The sequence below is a fragment of the Pararge aegeria genome, chromosome 19 (assembly GCF_905163445.1).
Source record: "Pararge aegeria chromosome 19, ilParAegt1.1, whole genome shotgun sequence".
NCBI lineage: Eukaryota > Metazoa > Arthropoda > Insecta > Lepidoptera > Nymphalidae > Pararge > Pararge aegeria.
In genome coordinates this window covers 11131823-11152908 of record NC_053198.1, presented here as the reverse complement: position 1 = coordinate 11152908, position 21086 = coordinate 11131823, and the positions used below count along the sequence as shown (strand labels likewise).

General features: G+C 35.3%; 1 protein-coding gene across 1 annotated transcript in view; it reads right to left on the bottom strand.

The window, feature by feature from the left end:
- The window catches only part of LOC120631972, a 344454-nt gene that overhangs the window by 239957 nt on the left and 83411 nt on the right, over positions 1-21086 (bottom strand). The window contains exon 2 of the mRNA XM_039901687.1: positions 18829-18881. Within this exon, the coding sequence (XP_039757621.1) occupies positions 18829-18846 (18 nt within the window). The 5' untranslated portion in view covers positions 18847-18881. The remainder of the gene's footprint in view (positions 1-18828; positions 18882-21086) is intronic.

Sequence of the window (21086 nt, the reverse complement as noted above, 5' to 3'; positions counted from 1 at the left end):
GTGATTATTTTTGTTTCCCATCGGCCAAATTTGACGGCCGATTGGCGCAGTTTGCAGCTACCCTGCTTTCTGAGTCCAAGGCCGTGGGTTCGATTCCCACAACTGGAAAATGTTTGTGTGATGATCATGAATGTTTTTCAGTGTCTGGGTGTCTGGATGTCTGTATTTTCTAAGTATTTATGTATATTATTCATATAAATATTCATTAGTCATCTTAGTACCCATAACACAAGCTACACTTACTATGGGGCTAGATGGCGATGTGTGTATTGTCGTAGTATATTTATTTATTAAAAAAAAAGAAAAAAAAAAGAAAGTTTACGGCCGCAAAGGTAGCTTATATCTATTTCCAGTAGGATTTTGGTGCACTAATCACAGAACCATACCTAAGGTACATATAGATCAACAGCAGACAGCAGCAGTCGTTGCACGTTCAAAGGTTCAGAAAGAAAATTATGGTTGTAAGTAACATATTAAATCAATGTGGTTGGGTATTAATGAAGAAACAAAAAATTAACACAGGTCTGCAAAAAAAAATGCTGTCTGGATGTTTTCAACGGATTTATATGTATTAAGGTGTTCTAACCTGAACGTAAGCGATCCGATAGTGTAAAAAGTGGCGCGATACAAAATTACGTGTTGTTAACTCGTCTTTGTTTAATAGATCTTATTTTCACCCAAAAACATAAGAATTACGCCAAAAAATCAAAACAGCTCTAAACTTTTTTTTTGCAGACTTGTGTAATCATTTAATTGTACAGAGCAAACATGATTTTACTATTTAATTGAACATAGCAACAAAAAATTCATAAAGTCATGACTTTATTTTAAAAACTTTCAGCACTTCAATACATGCTAACCTCACCATTTTTGTATTAATTTTTGTATGATCCTTTCTCAGGTACTCCTAGAAAACGTATAAGTATAAATAAGTAATCAAAATTATTTGGGCTGCGCGTTGTCTCTGGTTTGCTATGGCTACGGTTTTCAAGGATCTAATTCTAGACGATTCGATGTCGCTGACAATTATTTATACTTCAATAGATAATATGTAAAGTACAGTAAAGACCAAGAAGAAGTATAGTGGAAAAAGTAGAGTCCCGAATTGTGTTGAAACTATACCAGTCTAATAACAGCGTAGGTTCGTAACGTGTACGTTTCAATAAGGGTACCAGATCCGAAAACCCTAAACAATAACTTTTAACAATATCAATTTACGGTGGTCCTTTGATGGAATAAGTTAAGTAGCACCAACGACAGAAAGTATTTCTTCAAAGTAAATATTATATTTTTATCAATACTTGTGCCATGAAATGGAGAAGTATCAAAATTATTATTAAGTTTTGTAATTAAAGTTTCTACTGGTATTCAATTCCTCGCCGGTATTTGTAGCAATAGAGAACAAAGAATTGTCGTTTCATTCCACTGAAATGAAAAATTTCAAACATTTTGATGATATTTCGCAGTTACTCGATAAAGTCTTGGCAGCGACATGCCTCGCGGTATTGCGCCACTGAAACTTTCCAGAGACTTGCTATTAGTTGCTAGTTCCTTCTTGCTATTGCTTTTCTGAGGGTTCATTTTCGCTTTATTGAAATCGGAGGATTTTACAGTTTTTCTCGACAGTTGTTTATTAGCTGAGGAAATGATTTTGTCGCCTATTCCAGGATTTAAAATGTCAACACCTATTTTACTACGCACTTGACAAGGTTTAGATTAGATTACCATATATAGGTACATATCCTTCTCACAGTAGTGGGCCGGTAATGAGCTCATGATATACATATACTTATCTATATCATTGTTTTCTAATTATCAAAACAGCAGTAGACACAATTTAAAATCAGCTGTTTGATTTGCGGTTCCGATTTGTTCTTTGAATTTTTACATAGCGTAGAATAAAGTAAAGTATAATTTGTCTCCTATTTTGAGTATCCAATTAAAAAAAATATAGACGTGTTTTTCTTTGAGTATTCACTGGTAAACAGTTCGTTTTTTATTCTAATAAAGTTTGTCCGATTTAAATAAACATTCATTAACCTTCGTAAGAAGTATAATCTATTTGAATAATTAGATGCTTTTGAAATATTTCCAATGTTACTGCCAAAGAAGTTACTAATGTTTTTAATAATCGCCTCAGCAGTCAGAGCCTGCGGGTTCATCGTAATAAGTAATGTTTTAATTGTTAATATGGAAACTTGGTGGGGAAGTTTAATTGGAATGTTAGAAAAATTGAGTGTATAGTCTTTGCAAAACTAGGCATAACCACATCCACCCAAACATGTCGCCACAGCAACATGCCCTTTGATGAAGTTTAACAAAGCCTACAATTTGTGTTAAACAAACATTGGAACCGCAAAATTTATTACGTCGGCTGATTTCAATTAGACTACAATACTGGTAATTTAGAAGCGACGGAAGCTTAACGGTGAAGAAAAACATCGTGAGGAAACTTCATACCGAACAGTTCTCCATAATGTTCTCAATGGTGTGTGAAGTCTACCATCCGCCACTTGGCTAGCGAGGTGGACTTAGGCCTAAACCGTTATCAAGCTGAGAGAAGGGACTCTCGCCCGCCATGCAAATCGATTTTACAACCCAAACTCGCGATTTTAAACTAAGAATAACTATAGATAATAGATTAAAATAGTTGGAAAATCCAAAAGTGCACGCCTCATAATCTCATTCATAACAATTAAATTGAGATTATTTGTAAATAATAATCAAACTACATCTAATTATACCGTGAAAAGTAATAGGCTTCTATTCCTCAAAATACTGAAGCCTATATAAATAACCAACTCGATAAGTGAAGTATTTCGCTTGTTATAGTGACCACAAGATACGGAATCCGCACATACAGACACACGGACGTCCAGAACAGAACTTTTTAAATAATTTTATAAATAGTTTAAATAATAAAAAGAGATTTAAAAATATCATGAGTGTTAAAAATTCATTTGTCTATTTATATTAACTTATAATAGCAATAAAGAATAAAAAAGTGAGATTTTAAGTTGGAGAATTACTCGGTGTGCGTAAACTGAAAGTACGCCTCAACGCTTCGCTTATGAGGCGTGCAATAATCTATCATGTAGCATCGAGTTTACAAAGATTATAAACATCCTGCACAAGCTAGAAAAGATCCTGACAAAGCTGAACGCGCAGTCTGGACCATGCTAATTAAGAAAACGTGGCGCTAAGATTCAGGAGCAAAAATCTAAAACGTTTTTAATATATTATTCTTTCAAATAAGCTGTACCATAATTAATCTCACTGCAAGAACCGTTTCCTATTTCACTGAAGTTAATTGAAATACCAGCAATTTTATTTTTATGCTTATTTAGGCCACTCCGTTGTAACTCAAGCACTACTTGACATGAGATTGGTCCTACTCAATTAAAAAGGCGAATAAATATTAAATAAGCAAAAATCTTGTATAAACAAAATGTTTAAAAGTTTCGAATTATACAATAACTGGGTAGAAGTAGGTACAGTACTCATTTTCTCTGCGGAAATCATTTCATTAAATAAAGACATTAAGATCTGAAAGGTAGAAATGATCATCAACATCATAGTCAACCCATGACTGGTCCACTACAGGGCACGGGTCTCCTGTCAGAATGGTACACTTAGCGAACATTATGGAGAACGCTCAGGTATACAGGTATCCCTGATGTTTTTCCTTCTCCGTGAAAGCAAGTAAATGTAAATAATAGTTTTCATATCCGATTTCAAGTTCCAGAGATCCAGTTTTCAGGGTTTTAAAAAAACAAACTCTTCAGCTTTTTTACGCTAATAAGTAGCGTATCAATGGTTGACAAGATGGCCAAATGTCACTGGCACCCGGCCGTAGATAGCCCCCGACGCGTAAATTATTACCAAGATGAACTTTAGTTATTTTAGTTACTTTCACAGCATTATGTCATATGGAATTATACTTTGGGGTGATGCTGTTGATATTAGCACTATTTTCGTGCTGCAGAAGAGGGCTTTTCGTTCTATCTACAAAATGGGTCCGAAAGAGTCATTGAGAGATAAATTTAAAGATTTTAAAGTAATGACAGTGTATAGTCAGAACATATTTGAAAATTTAATGTACGTTCATAAAAACATTTCTAAATTTAAGAAAAAATGTGACTGCAATAATTTAAACATTAGAAGTAAGAATAAACTTACAGTGCAATATACTAGGTTACATAAAATTCATAATTCGTTTAAAGGAAATTGCATACAATTCTACAATAAACTACCAATTGACATCTTGGAGATATCTCTTAAAAAGTTCAAAGTTTGTATTAAACGTAAGCTTATAGAAAAGTCCTATTATAGTATAAAGGACTACGTAAACGATAAAAAAGCTTGTGTGTAAATTATTGCTAGGTTGCTCTTCTAATAATTTAAAATGACATTGTGAGATGGCGATAACAAAAAAAAAAAACACCCGGCTAAGTTTGTTGTGGGCTTCTTCTTAGACCGGGACGCGTTTGGAACCCTCGTAGCTGTAGTTTTAAGTTTACGAATGTGGTTATCGCCATCATCTCACTACCGTGTAATTCTTATGTACGCATCAAAAGTGCCACCTGGCCTACTTGAATAAAGATATTTTTGACTTTGACTTTGACTTTTACTTAAGTCACTGAAAACGCATATAGATCCGAAAAGTTAGAGTTCCATGCCGCGCTTACAACTCGGTCCCACAGAAAAGGAAGCGGAACTCTAGCCACTAGGCTATCATCGCTAAAAAAAAAGGTACAATATTATTAATACAAATGACAACTCGACCAAGTAATCGATGGTATCCGGTTTCCTTAAGAAGCGATGGGACAGGCTACTAATTTAGAATACACGACACGAAACCGACAAAGCAAGTCACAAAACAGATATCATCCTAATACTCATTCTGGGTACGAGTATTAATTTTAAGGATCCATCAAATGAATTTAAATGCTAACCGCTTGCTTATAATTTGTCTGTTTAAAAAACTATCACCGGAAGGGTTCGTCACTAACTTGAATGACAGGGAATAAGAAAAATCCTCTGACCTTCTCTAGAAAGAACATAGCGTAAAGTATCGAGCTACTTTAGCCCTGTCAATTTAGTTTAGTTAGCGATTTGTGTACAACAGAACCCAGTGTTGACTTATTTTGTCACTAAATATTTTCATCCTCATCCATATCCTATATATATCGTCAAAGAGGTATTTTCAAATATGTTTACATCATTGTTTTTTTTAAATGCGAAAAAAACTATAATTTTTTGGTTCAATTCGTTTCATACGGCAGTCCCTCAACTTCAACGTAAAGAAAAAAGTAAAAAGCAAAGACAACGATTACAATGGCATGACAATCGTTGTCGTCTCGTGTAGCTCCTGTTCAATACAGCCACCCGTACATCCATTGGCGTACCTCCAACCCGTATCAAGCTTACCCTGTTCTAGGTCACAACTCGCTTCGTCACAAGGGACAATACTACATCTCGATGTCAACTGTGTAAATCCAATTACTTAGCTTTAAAGCGGCTAGAGCTGCGCCAAGTCTAGCATATCTAGCCAGCCGGTAATTATCTGGGTTCTGTACATTTTGGAAATGTACTGTACTTTAAGTAATATGCCGTACCATGTAAATATTATTTTGTTCATCATCATCATCCTGTTAATGTCCCAAGGCTGGGCACTCGGTGGTTTTTCAAACATCGACCCACCACTTTGCCCGTATGCAGGTTGGCGGACTTTAAAGATTATTATCCCACGTGATTGATAATAACCGGAACGGACAGCTAAACGTGCTCTGCGGCGCACGAGGTCATATAACGCTAATTTCCTGAGAATGACCTTTTATAATGAAAACGTTTAACACTTACCGTAATAACAAAAAGTCTTGTGTTATATAAAATGTCATTTCCCATTCTCTGCAAATCGGGAACACAGCTAATCCAATGTCAAAAAGCATTAGAGAGAGGGTAATATAAATTAAAGTTAAACTAATTTGGGATTCAAGACCGGAGTCGATGCGTAAACTCATCCATTGTGTTCCATTTATCCACTAAAAGGGTGAAAAGGACCGCTGCCCTTGCAAAAAGGGTTAAAGAGTTGGACCAGTAGTTTATTTTACTGTTATAGATTTATTATTCCAATACGTTTATATTCTGTATACTGAATATTGTACTTATTTTGTTATTTATTTTATAGGTATACAGTCTTAGACAAATAAAATAACTTCTTTAGTAAATGAAAGATAAACAATTAAAAAATATTCTTTTTTTTTTTATTGAAAAGCTCTCACCTACAGTTCGAGGAAAAACTAAGAACTTTTGGAGGAAAAGATTTGTTATGTTACTTATATTTTTTGACATCTTTTTTTACGTAAGTTAAACCGGCCATAAATGTAGATTATTTTTAAGACATTTTCAGACATTTTCAGCATAGTTACCTTTTAAATTAGAATAATGCAAATTGTATTAAATTTAAAAAAGCGCACGCTTACTCATTATACATTTTCCTAAACTCTTATTCTATATAATAGTATAGTGTACAATGTTGGCGTGTATTTTTATCTTATTTTTTGCTCCCATTACTCCGTAACCTACAGTGTATCGCGTCCCTAAATATCGTAAGAGTTTGCTCCAACAGCGCTATTTTTCTATATTTTACACTTGGGATCGAACATCTGGGTCATTATCAACAATGGCTGGCGTAGAGGGTATGCTGTTTACGTATAGGCTTTCGTGCAAGGATACCACGATAAAGTTTAACATTTTATCTTAAAAGCTCAGCTTGGGGTATTTTCTCAATTTAAACGCTCCTTTTTTTATTAATAAATAAAGAAGATACGTATCGAGGCGGTTTAATGTTGTTTACTACGTTGCATTAGGTTAACTTGATTTTATAAACGTTGCTATTATTTTCTTATTAAAAGCCCATGCTGTATTTATACGGCATATCTGTTATATTGATATTTCATCACACTTGCTCTGCCTTATTTTAATTACCGTACGTGTGCTTTATTTATAACCCGATTGAGTTTAGCTTGCACCTCAGTGCAAGTTATACGTATGAAGATGGAACACTTTTGATTTAGCCGGGTAGTACAGATTTGATAAATGAACAAATATTTTTACCTTCTCAATTATGATAAATCAACATTTAATTTTATCAAATTATTCACAATTCATAACTAGTTATATTTTAAACACTAGCTGACCCGCGCAACTTCATCTGCATCAAATCGGTTATTATCGGATTTAATATCTTTTTGCATTTCTATACCCGTAGTATTTAGTAACGTCTAAACGATAGGTCTAATTTGAATAATTTAAAGAGAAATTAATATTTATTTGGATCTGATAGGAACGTCACCATCTTAAGATTGTACCCGTGTTTTGATTGACAAATTATAACAAAAAGCGGTTATTGTGTCCTAACAATTAGGCATTTAGCCTCCCCGACTTTTTTGTAGGTAATAATGATTGGGTACATTAAACATGTCAATCCATCCATCCATACATACATACATCCATCCATCCATACATCCTTACTCACAAACTTTCGCATTTATAATATAAGTAGTATGGTACGCATGCATTTTGTTATTTTATTTTATAGGTATACAGTCTTAGACAAATAAAATAACTTCTTTAGTAAATGAAAGATAAACAATTAAAAAATATTCTTTTTTTTTTATTGAAAAGCTCTCACCTACAGTTCGAGGAAAAACTAAGAACTTTTGGAGGAAAAGATTTGTTATGTTACTTATATTTTTTGACATCTTTTTTTACGTAAGTTAAACCGGCCATAAATGTAGATTATTTTTAGACATTTTCAGACATTTTCAGCATAGTTACCTTTTAAATTAGAATAATGCAAATTGTATTAAATTTAAAAAAGCGCACGCTTACTCATTATACATTTTCCTAAACTCTTATTCTATATAATAGTATAGTGTACAATGTTGGCGTGTATTTTTATCTTATTTTTTGCTCCCATTACTCCGTAACCTACAGTGTATCGCGTCCCTAAATATCGTAAGAGTTTGCTCCAACAGCGCTATTTTTCTATATTTTACACTTGGGATCGAACATCTGGGTCATTATCAACAATGGCTGGCGTAGAGGGTATGCTGTTTACGTATAGGCTTTCGTGCAAGGATACCACGATAAAGTTTAACATTTTATCTTAAAAGCTCAGCTTGGGGTATTTTCTCAATTTAAACGCTCCTTTTTTTATTAATAAATAAAGAAGATACGTATCGAGGCGGTTTAATGTTGTTTACTACGTTGCATTAGGTTAACTTGATTTTATAAACGTTGCTATTATTTTCTTATTAAAAGCCCATGCTGTATTTATACGGCATATCTGTTATATTGATATTTCATCACACTTGCTCTGCCTTATTTTAATTACCGTACGTGTGCTTTATTTATAACCCGATTGAGTTTAGCTTGCACCTCAGTGCAAGTTATACGTATGAAGATGGAACACTTTTGATTTAGCCGGGTAGTACAGATTTGATAAATGAACAAATATTTTTACCTTCTCAATTATGATAAATCAACATTTAATTTTATCAAATTATTCACAATTCATAACTAGTTATATTTTAAACACTAGCTGACCCGCGCAACTTCATCTGCATCAAATCGGTTATTATCGGATTTAATATCTTTTTGCATTTCTATACCCGTAGTATTTAGTAACGTCTAAACGATAGGTCTAATTTGAATAATTTAAAGAGAAATTAATATTTATTTGGATCTGATAGGAACGTCACCATCTTAAGATTGTACCCGTGTTTTGATTGACAAATTATAACAAAAAGCGGTTATTGTGTCCTAACAATTAGGCATTTAGCCTCTCCGACTTTTTTGTAGGTAATAATGATTGGGTACATTAAACATGTCAATCCATCCATCCATACATACATACATCCATCCATCCATACATCCTTACTCACAAACTTTCGCATTTATAATTTAAGTAGTATGGTACGCATGCATTCGATCGCTGTCCCATATGCTTTGCGACTCGTTGTTATCTGTGAATAGTTATGTCCTTTATCTCCGACAATATTTATCCGATCTTCATTAAAATTACACAATACATGTAACCGTATTGACCCGGATATCAGCTACCACTATACCAAATTTTATTTGAATCCGTTCAGTAGTTTTTACGTGATGCCCGGACAGACAGACAGACAGACAGATGAACAAAAATAAAATAAAAATCTGTTTTGGACTCAGTATCGATTATAAAGCATCCCCCGGTCAAAATTTTCAAAATATATTAAATGTACAGAAATATTCCAGTTCCATATTTATTATAAGTATAGATATAGATGATTTGAATGCGAATAATTATCTTTATTATATTTTTAATAAAGCAGCGAACGATGCTCGCTGTATGTCGGTTTACCTTGGGGCGCGAGAAAGAAAAAAGTCGTCGCGCCAGTTTCCGTTATTAACATTTTGTTAATATTTTCGCTTTTTGGTATTTTGTTTACAAATTTAAAGTATCCAGTTTAAATTGCAAAGTAGAGTTAACGTAGATTAAATCCAACGAGAATAATAATCGAGACACTAATCGCGAGAGACTAACCTGTTTCGACCAAAATCTAGAGTGGAAAATTATTCATACAATGGAAATCCGTAAAATATGGTAAATTATTTTCTGAGAACGTATTTGAAGGTTTATCCTGTTTTTTTCTCGCAAGTGTAATAAAATTCGTCGTATGAAATTATTCGTTTGGTACATCACTTGTTACACTTTGACGGCTGATTGGCGCAGTGGGCAGTGACCCTGCTCTCTGAGTCCAAGGCCGTGGGTTCGATTCCCACAATTGTAAAAATGTTGTGTGATGAACATGACTGTATTTCAGTGTTGGGTGTTTAAATGTATATTATAAGTATTTATGTAAATATTATTCATTAAAAAATTTGATCTTAGTACCCATAACACAAGCTACGCTTAGTTTGGGGCGTATGTACCGTAACGAAGTGTTAAAATTGACTTTTCAAAATCCATTTCGTGTGCAGTAATAATTTTAAGAGAGAGAGAGATCAAGAAAGAGAGTGCTGGTTCTCTGTTACATTCAAGTCGTAAAACACGCTCAAACTCTTACGTAAAAATATACATTTAGAGTTAATATCTGCCATAAAGAATCCGTTGTCATCTAAGACCAATGTCTTCATGGCCAAGTGTAGGACAGTTTTATACATTGATTTAATATGTTACGAATACTTTTGTGAATAATATACATAAATACTTATAACAAACAGATAAACACCCAGACAATGAAAAACATTAATTTTCATCACACAATTTTTTTTCCAGTTGTGGGAATCGAACCAACAGCCTAGGACTCAGAAAGCAGGGTCGCTGCCCGCTGCCAATCAGCCGATGACAAACCACAAAATAATAAATACAATTCTGAAACAAGCGTCAACTTCAGCATTTAAAATATTTGTAGGATTCTACTATTATTATAAATGGCAAAGTTTGGATAGATGTTTGTTACTCATTCATGCGAAAACCACCTTATTAATTAGACTCAAGATAGATTATATCCTGGATTATAAAACATATGCAACTTTCGTTCTCGCGGGATTCACGAAAGGCCAAGGAAAGGTGGCCGCGTGCAACAGTTTTATGGCATAGGTAAAATTTGTGTCCCTAAGTGTACCTAGGCCACCACAGTTTCCTCCTTTATACTGAAATTTAGGCTGTGCACTCATCAAAAAATAAAAATAAAATCAAAAGTAAGAAATTAAAACAAGCTATTTCATAATATGAAACAATCGGAGAAAGTACACTTCCATGTTTTAATTAAAATGAAATATTCATTTGTCTGCTTATACGGCCATTTATCCTAGGACCAAAATTCCCTTCACAAAGAGCTCTCAGTCAGATTAAATTTCCGGCGGGTCCACTCCACTCCTAGAATGCCCTTTATTACCCCGTTACAAAAGGCCCCAGCGCTTCAGAATTAGAATCCCTGTTCCCCCTCCCGGCTCAGTTTTGTCCACTTCCAGGTACTTGTTCCTACGGTCTTCCTCTTTTTAATTGTTTCTTCGCTCGCCACTTGAAGTTCCACCGAATTTATTGTTGCTCTTAACTTTACGAGCGTCTTAACAAATGGAAATACGTTAGTGCCCTGGAAATTTATACTTTTCTTTTCAAAGAATTGGTACTCTGTATCCGATTACTTGATTTAAGCTTTATTTGTTTATTTAAAGAGTTTTATTGCGTAAAAATAGTATCTCATCTCATCTGGTAAGTAAAGATGGAGTCTAAGTTAGTAGTGGGCTAACCTGTTAGCGCCTCAAAATAAATTATGAAAAATTTTTTTTTTATAGTATTTGTGTTGAAAAATTGTGTAAAGATCACCAAGCTCAGCCATCCCAGTTTTATTTTTCTTAACTATTTTTTAAAATGTATTATGTGTATGGTTTTATTAGTTTCTTAATTGTGATGTTTTATTTTTTACGCCTATCTGCCTAAAAAGCTAGGCAGCACTATATATTTTAACTAGCTAGATTAAGGCGCGGGCGCCTTGACAAATTTCTTAACGTGTGAGTGTGCCGCTGGCCTAATATAGTTGGGATCCCCCGTGTTAGGGGTATGGTAGCGATATACCCCTAATCGGTTTCTAGGCGATATTGAATCGGAACACTGCGTCACTGGGGTGAATGTTTTTTCTAGGGTAACACTGTTTCCTCTACAAATCTCCTCATTCGTGACTTGTTCTTGTTGTTGTAGATTAAATAAATAAACAAATATACTACGACAATACACACATCGCCAAAGTAATACTTATAATATATAGATAAACACCCAGGCACTGAAAAACATACAAGTTCATCACACAAATATTGTCCAGTTGTGGGAATCGAACCCACGGCCTTGACCCACGCAGTGGGCAGCGACCCTGCTTTCTGAATGAAAGCAGAGTCGCTGCCCACTGCGCCAATCGGCCGTCAAGATAATCAACCATAGCTGTCCCCAATAGTTAGCGACAAAGTTTCGGAGCTATAAGTTGTCACAATACGCGCTCTTCGAAAACCTTGGCTACGTGTTCACGAAATCAATATATTTTAATAATGAAAGTGTAATATAAACCCAGTAAAAAGAGTCGCAACACTGTCACAACACTTCCCGCAAGCCTTTGTTCTCACGCGGTAGTCATTATAACGCTCCCTTTATAACTAAATACAATAAAGGTACAACGTTAGGCCACGTACACACCCGCTCCATAACTACGTGTCGTTATTAGTGTTTTGTTACACAAAGAGTCTTAAATTTTTTAATTTAACTTCTACAATTTATTAAATAAAATAAAATAGCATATTTTATATGTTGGCCCTATGTTAATGATTTATGCTGCTAAAATAAAGATTACATACATATTGTTTAAGTTCGACGCCATAATTTTATTTATTTTTATTCTACTGCAATCACTGATGTGCCTGTAAGTGACGATTATTTTGGATGATTCGTTCTGGATCAACTGGCATATATATTAAACCCATAATCGGTGTCTACGCGGCAACATACCGGAACGCTAAGTTGCTTGGCGGTACGATGGTCTAGTTACCACGACGAAACCTCCTGCCAGACCAAACCCAAGAAAATAAGTAACTCCCAAATAGCATCTGCCGAAAGGGGCCGCTGACGCTGTACCAAAGCTTTTCAGATGCGGTTCTAAAGTAAAATTAATATTAAACGTGCCACACAATACCGCTCCCGGTATTCTGCATAACCGCTTCTGCATGGTCTGATTTTACCCCACAGCATCTGATGACGTTTAATTATAACACACGCGTGAACAAAACTTTACACTTTGAAGTAATTATAACGCCCTTTTCATAGCCAAACACAATAAGAAGGTACACACGCGCTACGTAAGTACGTGTTGATATGGTTGTTTTTATTACGTACGGGCCCATATCCCCCAATAGAGGCGTAACGGCGACGTCGTTGTGAGAGTTTTGGGACCCACTAGCCCTGCACAAAGTGACACTTAACACTTTATTAGGTTGTAATAAAACAAACGTTTGTTTTCCCGCGTATTGTTGGATTTGTTAGCTTCGGCATTTGTTTTCGTTCATTATAACGTAAAAGGCAACTTGGCAAAAGCAAGTAATCATGGCTTATCATGTCTTGTAATAGTTGATAATCTAGTGATTAGAGCCTCGACATGATTTTCACGGTCGAGTTTGGTAAGTATCTGTTAACTTTAGGGGTCTGTGTTTTAACAAAGAGTATTGATAATTCCTCGGACAATGAGTCAGAACAGGTTGAACTTTAAAAAATTTTCGAAATTTTCTACATATTTAACCCATCAAATACGCACTTAAGTTTCTTCTCAACATTTTGAACAAAGTCAATTGGACTTCGTTGGCGCTCGCTTGGAAGGAAAAGTAAACTAGTTGCTAAAAATCTCTTCTTCGAGCACAAACACGGACTCTCATGGGGGACACTGTTAATATCTCTGAGTTTAGGGCACCTCAATCAAAAGCATTAGCCAATATTGTCTTGAGATGTTTAATAACGACTTAATGCGTTGAATAGTGTTTCTATACCTTAAAATCATCATGATCACCCTATTGCCGGCCCACTGCTGGGCTCGGGTCTCCTTTCAGAATGAGAAGGGTTTAGGCCATTTTCCACGCTGGCCAGGTGCGGATTGGTAGAATTCACACACCGTTGAGAAGTTTATGGAGAACTCTCAGGCAGGTTGTTAAACGATTTTTTCCTTCATGGTTAAAGCAAGTGGTATTTAAAATTTCTTAAATTAAAAACACATATATCTCCGAAATGTCACAGGTGGCCACGAGGCTATCATCGCTTTTTTGTTTCGTAAATTTTTAATACAATTTCTATACCTTAATAATACAAATATCCATGCGCTGAATGAATATTGAAATACGCATTAAATACCCTTGTATTGTGTAATCACAGCAAGTAGTACATTGAGTATTATTAATATTCTACGTAAAGCATTTATTTGATAAATGTATGTGAACGCCAAAGATCACGTGGGCGTCAATTGAATAATGGAATCATAGAATAATGAGTTTATTCATTTTCTTGAGTAAATAAACAGCGACTGCCTTGTTGTTCTACATGTTCCGTTAGTTCTTGTTGGAATAACCAATAACAAATAAAGTCCCAATGCGGTTATAGACCTTATTTGACAATAGTAGATATTCACGGTGATAACCTAGTGTTAAAGGCTTCGCCTGCCCTTATGGGGGACCGAGTTCGATCCGCTGCGCGCACCTCTAACTTTCAGAGTTATGTGCGTTTAATTTATACAACTAAATAGCACTTGCTTTTACGACGGGGGAAAACCTCTACAGGAAACCTGCATGGAAAACTCTCCCATAATGTTCTGAAAGGCGTGTGAAGTCTATCAATCCGCACTGGGCCAGCGTGGTGACCTACTGCCTAAACCCCTTCTGATTGTTGGAGGAGACCCATGCCCTGTCCTCCTCCTTAATCATTCACTATTGACAGAGTGGTCGTGGTTAACGATGATACATTTTCTTTGGCTACAGCAGCCCCCGTGATGCGCCACTTGTTACGGTCTTCAGCGTTTTGGGAACATTGGACTATGGACGTTTGTGTTGCAGCTTTTGTTATGTCTGTCCAACACGTGGGTGATCGACCGCGTGACCGTTTGCCTTCCAATTTCCCCTGGACAACGATTCGTTCCATGGAGTGGTCATTCCTAGTTATGTGTCCAAAGAAATTGAGGATTCGTATCTGCACAGTCGACGATAACCTCTCTTTGACTTTTAGTACCTCTACGATCGACACGTTAGTCCGAAAAGCTGTCCAAGGGTTACGCAACAATCGCCGCCAGCACCACATTTCTAGTGCATCGACTCTGCAACGGTCTTTCAAGCGTACCGTCCATGTTTCTGCGCCATACAGAAATACAAGACCAAATTTCTCATCAGGCGGACTTTTGTGCCCTGCCCTGTAATGGACCAATCACAGGTTGATGATGATGATGATTACGAATGTGGACTAAATCGACCCCCTAAGTGTCAACGACGATTTGCAACAAGTCAATGTTACCGAGAAAATAAGGGTAATAAATGGAAGTGAACGATATTGATACATTTAAGCAACTTCTGAGTTTAACTTTAGCGTTCCATGAACGTAGGAATATTACTGTGCTATTGGGCAAAAACACGTTCAAGTTGATGAATTTGCAAAATCTCAATATAATATTAGCGCTCCCTGCTTTACGTTAAAACAAAAAGTATGGCAAGTTGTATACATGACCCTTGCTCTAGACAATCGTGGCATAGACTCTTTAGTTTCCTATCATACAAATTAATAAAAATACTTGATTAAGATAAAACCAGCCAACAGCCAACGACTCTGACCTGCATTCTCTTTATAAAAGGCGATGTTTGTTTTCTCTCGGAAAGCAATGACGATTAACGTCAGACGGACGTCGCATCGCTGCAAGCTGGAAACACATCGTCATTAATCGTTTTAAAAATAGTTTGGGGAGGTTGTTAAAACTGTTATGCAGTAGCGAGAACTGTTAGCATAAAACGATAGTGCCGAAATAATTTCACCATTAGAAATATGTTTTATTCAAAAAACATAGGCTTTTTATTTTAATTTTTTTTAGTAGTAGGATTCAGCTTAAAATAAAAAAACAACGCTACCAAACAGTTATCCGCCTAACGTAAAATACCTACTACTAAATTTCAATTTCTATAGGTGAAAAATTCATTCATTCAAATTCCTGAAGCTAATAATCTTTAAATAAGCCAAATTTACACATTTTGTGAGAAAAAAAACCAATAAGGTGATTTTCAATCGTCATTATTAGAACACAATCACTTTTTTATGAAGACAACCGTATTAATGTCGATATAAAAAATCTTTCTCTTTATAGCATCTCTATTTAAACACATAGTTCAGGAGGTAAATTGAAATTAAAATAATCGGTCGCGATTGCGGAAAGGGAGTTTACATCTATGAGTAAGGTAGTGTGGCTAATATGCTTTAATATAACTTTTCATTAGTTTACGAGGGTAAAACGTGGGTGTTATGTTTCAGTGACTTATGTGATTGTCATCTTGGTAATAATTTACGATACGCTACTATATTTGATACGCTAATTATTAGCGTTAAAAAAGCTACAGAGGTTTTTTTTTGAACTCCGAAAACTGGATCTCTGGAACTTAAAATCGAATATGCAAATTGTGAAGCGGTGACAGCCCAGTGGGTAGGACTTCGACTTCACTTTTGGGGAGCCACATCTCTAATTTTTATAAGTTATGTGCGTTTTAATCAATTATAATATCACTTGCTTCAACGGTGAAGGAAAACATCGTGGGGATGCCTGCATGCCTGAGAGTTCTCCATAATGTTCTCAAAAGTCTGTGGAATCCACGAATCCGTACTTGACCAGCATGTTGGACTATGACCTTAACCCCTTCTCATTGTGGGGGAAGACCCGTGCCCTGTAGTAATGGGTTGTTATAATGATGATGCATTGCCCAATTCTTGACGAAGGTACCTTAAGTACCGAGCAAAGTCAGAAAAAGCGCTAAGTGAAAACGTAGTAACGAGTCACGTGGGCGATGCGCTGGATGAGAAGTATACCGTATAGAGTAGCGAATGGAAGTTTGTGTGAATGAAAGTGTATTCATTAGAAGACTCCGGTAACCACCACAGAGTACAAACACCCTGTATTATTTGTTAATAGTGACCATCCTAAGTATGATGATGACGTAATTTTGGCCAGTTTTATTAACACTTCTCTCGCATTTGGCGTATTAAATATTCAGTAAAATTTTCGAAGGCTACGTTAAAGTAAAAGTCTTCTTTATGTGGTGTCAGTCAAAGAGGAATTATGAATGGAGATTTCGCCCTGCAAATGCGAGATATTGTTTGAATTTTCCTTTTCCACACTTTTGTGATAGATAAGCCATTTTGTAGACATAAAAAGAAGGTTAAAACGAATGGCCGTTGGCAACATCGTCTCACCATTTTTGTTTGATACCTCGCACTCTTTAGACGAAACAGAAATCCGTTTACAATGTTGAGAGTGTTACTAAGCCAGGGGTCATGTTTGTTTGGTTATATCCGGCGGGCCAGTAATGACTACTGACTAGGGTTATCTTTTAACACATTCGAAGGTTTTCTTAAGTAAAAATAGGAGCATATTTTATACAATTTTATAAATACTTTCTAGTTAATATATTTTTATTAAATTAGCTCTAATCAGATCATATATACATGGTGTGTATGAAATAAAAAAATGATACAAAGAACTGCTCAACTAAAGAATATTACGGTAATCTAAAACATTGAATTCTGATACTAAAGAAAAGCCTATATAAAATCGACTAGGATTTTTTTAATCCTCGTAGATAGCTATATGTTTTCATATCATTTGGCAGCCCTACTAATGAGCAAACTCTCTTCGAACTTCAATAGCGCTGTTAGGTTTTGAACGAGGTTATATAGCTGGTGAAAACCCAGATAATAAAATGCGATCATTTAGAGTTTAGAGAGTTTTAAGCTTGTATGGTTTAAAGCGGTTATAGCCTAGGATACATGGGGTCAAGTTCAATCCCCGGCAGGCACCTCTAAGTTTTCAGAGTTATGTGCGTTTTAAGAATTAAAATATTTGTTTTAATTATATAGCATGCTAAGGTAACCTATAAGTGAGTTTACATCTTGAAAATGGAATACAATTTTGTCATGATTTAATCATTAGACACGGACAAAAATGTATCTCTTTCCGTATATTTTGTATATTTATACATTTTTCCATGACGTAAAACATATAGCGTATATTTCAGACAGTCATTTTGGGCTATAGAAATCAATAGTCAATTACGAAGATGTTAAAATAATCTGCTATTTTTAGAACAGTGGTAACTATATTTAGATCTTATTAAAAGCATGCCTACATTATCTTGTTCAACAAATTAATTTTGTAACCAAGTATTTTGTAATACTCATTCATTGGAATTCAGCAGCAAATTTAAGACTATCAACGGTAAATTTGTTTTACGCCGAATAACAAAATATGTTCACTTTGTATTTAAACAATAATATTTTTTGAAATAAGTAGTTTAACTGTACCTACCCGAACTAATTAAACTAAAATGATTTAAGCCCAGACAATTAATGAACTCACAATAATTTTTAATTAATTCCTCGTACGGTAAATATCCAGAGATTTTTGCTATAAATTAATAATTACTCGTATGGAATTTTGTTAATAAATTGCGAGAATTTTGCTATGCAAAAATTATGCTTTGAACGAATACTAGTGGGTGTTCGCGACTTTGACCACGTAAAATTTTCCCAGTCAAACTTTTATCCCCTATTCAACACCCATAACAGTTGTTTTATGTGGCTTCCATACCTCCAAGAGATTCCGCTTTCCAGTGCAAATATAATACACAGTGTGTAAAGCGGAAATCCATAGTAGGCCGGAGGCATTTTAGGCTCGTTGATTAAAAATCAATAATCTTAAAGTTTTTATATCCGCAGTACAGTTATAAAATCCACACTTGGCCAGCGTCTATCAATGCTTTTTTTGCCGCAAATTAACATGGTTACTGAACGTTAATTTTTAAATCTCACCGGCACGGTGCCCGAAAGCTTTTTGGTGATAAAAAGAATCTCCTTCTTCAGGCTGCCTTTATGCTAAATTTCATTAGATTTTCGCATTAGTAATAGTATGGGTCACGCAAGGAGGCTTTGATAACCCAAGTAAAATCTCGGGTCAAATCTAGTTCATAATACCTACAATAATAAAACCTATATTTGCAAAGCCTTACCGGGTTAACAGCAGTCATTACAACATGGACGTAGCTCCGCGTACTAGCTCATTCTGAAACAAAGTAAATACATTTTAGTCATGTGGAATTAAACAAACCAGCAAATTGGGTGAACAGACTGTGCCCTGTTTCTCTGTGAAATTCAAATAAGATAGTTATTTAACTGTCACTGTATCCAAAAGTTGTCAAATTTGACAAAATGCATGCTAAGTATTTTTTGTCGCACTAAAAATTTTAGCGACAGTTGTTTGTAGAAGTTGCAGTTTGTATATTAATATATTATATAGTTTTTATATTAACCTAACACCTCTGATCGATTTCGATGCTACGGCTGGGACGCTAAATCTCTTGGCGGTACCGTACGTCTTTGTTTTTTTGGTGGTAACCAGCCACGGTTTAAGTAACTCCACAAGACCGAACCAGAGGAATAGTACCTACCAGAAATTACAAATTACCAAGCTACACCTGTCCGTAATTGTACCCGGGACTTCCACTTATAAAACCGAAGCGTTTACCATTATGCCAGAGACGTAATAAAAAATATCAGTAAGTTCGATGAGTTTTAAAGGAATTACAATTATTAAATCGATTCGGTAATTTTGTTATGCAAGATATGCTTGCGATTTACATAAATAATACCCGATGAAGAAACAATGATCTTTGAATGCTCTTAAAAATAAGATAATTTTAAGGTATTATTCACTGAGAGCAGAAAAACTAATGCCGGAAGGCAATTCCATACCTTAATAGTAACATACGTGAACGAAACACGTTTTGTGCGTGTTGCTCGGTCATCGATCACATAAGCACGCTACCTTTTGGAGTAGAATGATGAAGCAGGATCAAGTCATGCAATCCTACAGGCAATTTATTAAGGTTATGTTTAAAGCACAGCCAATGAAGATTACAAGTTCGCAAAGTTTGGAATCTCGGCCCATTTAAACCATACCTATTGATCGGACTTAAAATCTACGCCTTAAATTTAAAGATAAGGACCTGGACCTGGGTGAAAGAAAAATATATCCGCCTTTTAAGGTAGCCTGTGCGATAATAGGCTACCTTAAAGGCTTGATAACGGTAACGTAAGTCATTTTAAGAGCAAATGTATTTAAACCAAAACCGCTCTGGCAGCGGGGTTGACTACGGCCTTAACCCTTTTCATTGGGGGAGGTAACCCTTGTCCTGTAGTAGGCCGATAATGGGTTAATACAATGACGATTATGATTACAGAGAATTGATTGAAATCGTTAATTAGATCTAAGCGGTATATTTCATTAATAACATCCACTTCCATGGCGGAATATACGGATTATTAATGTCAATCGTAAATTGAATTAGGTCAAAAGCAATATCGTTATTGCTATTAAAAGCGGGTCGACCATGTTGACATGTTGTATGTAAGAGTTGTAAGCTGACTCAACGCTGTCTCCTACACAACTCGAATGAAAAACATAGGACTCGGTCACACTGTTAGCGAACGTTCTACTTTAAGTCCTAGTATTAACTAACATTTAGAACCTTCCCCACTACCACTGATATTATTAATAATAATAAATTATAAATATAAATAAGTATACTACGACAATAAACACATCGCCATCCAGTCCAAAGTAGCTTGTCTTAAGGGTACTAAGGTGATGAATATTTTAATGAGTAATATAAATGAATACTCATAATATATATAAATCTGTTTCCCGTAATTTTTTGGGATAAAAAGTAGCATATGCTGCTTTCCGTCCTTTCAAAATATTTATAAAGTAAAAAGTTAATACTTGTAGCTGTTCGTAACTAGATACTACGGGCCGTAGCTTGATGTAGCACCAAATAGGGTACGCAAAGATTATAATATTTTTAACTAAAAATTTAAGTTTTTGCTAAACGTAACACTTTGACATTGTCGGCATTTACACCGCTGTGCATAATTATGATTGGAGCAACGCTGTGCATATTAATTAATACTTCACTCTAAAAATCACTTACAATTACGCTAGACGCTCTTCAATAAACATAGTAGATTTTTATTTTATTACAAACTAAAATTACTTTCATTTACTTGTGACTCATACAGCATGTATATGTACATATCACGATAAAGACTATGGTTAATAGTTTGCCCGCTGGCAGTGCGACAGGCGCCTTACAGAACACGATAGAAATTAACTAACACAACGCAATAACGGCCTTTAATGACAGCGCAATAAGAACCACAATATTATGTCGTTTGTCCATAATAAGATACGTTGAGACAAACAGAATAG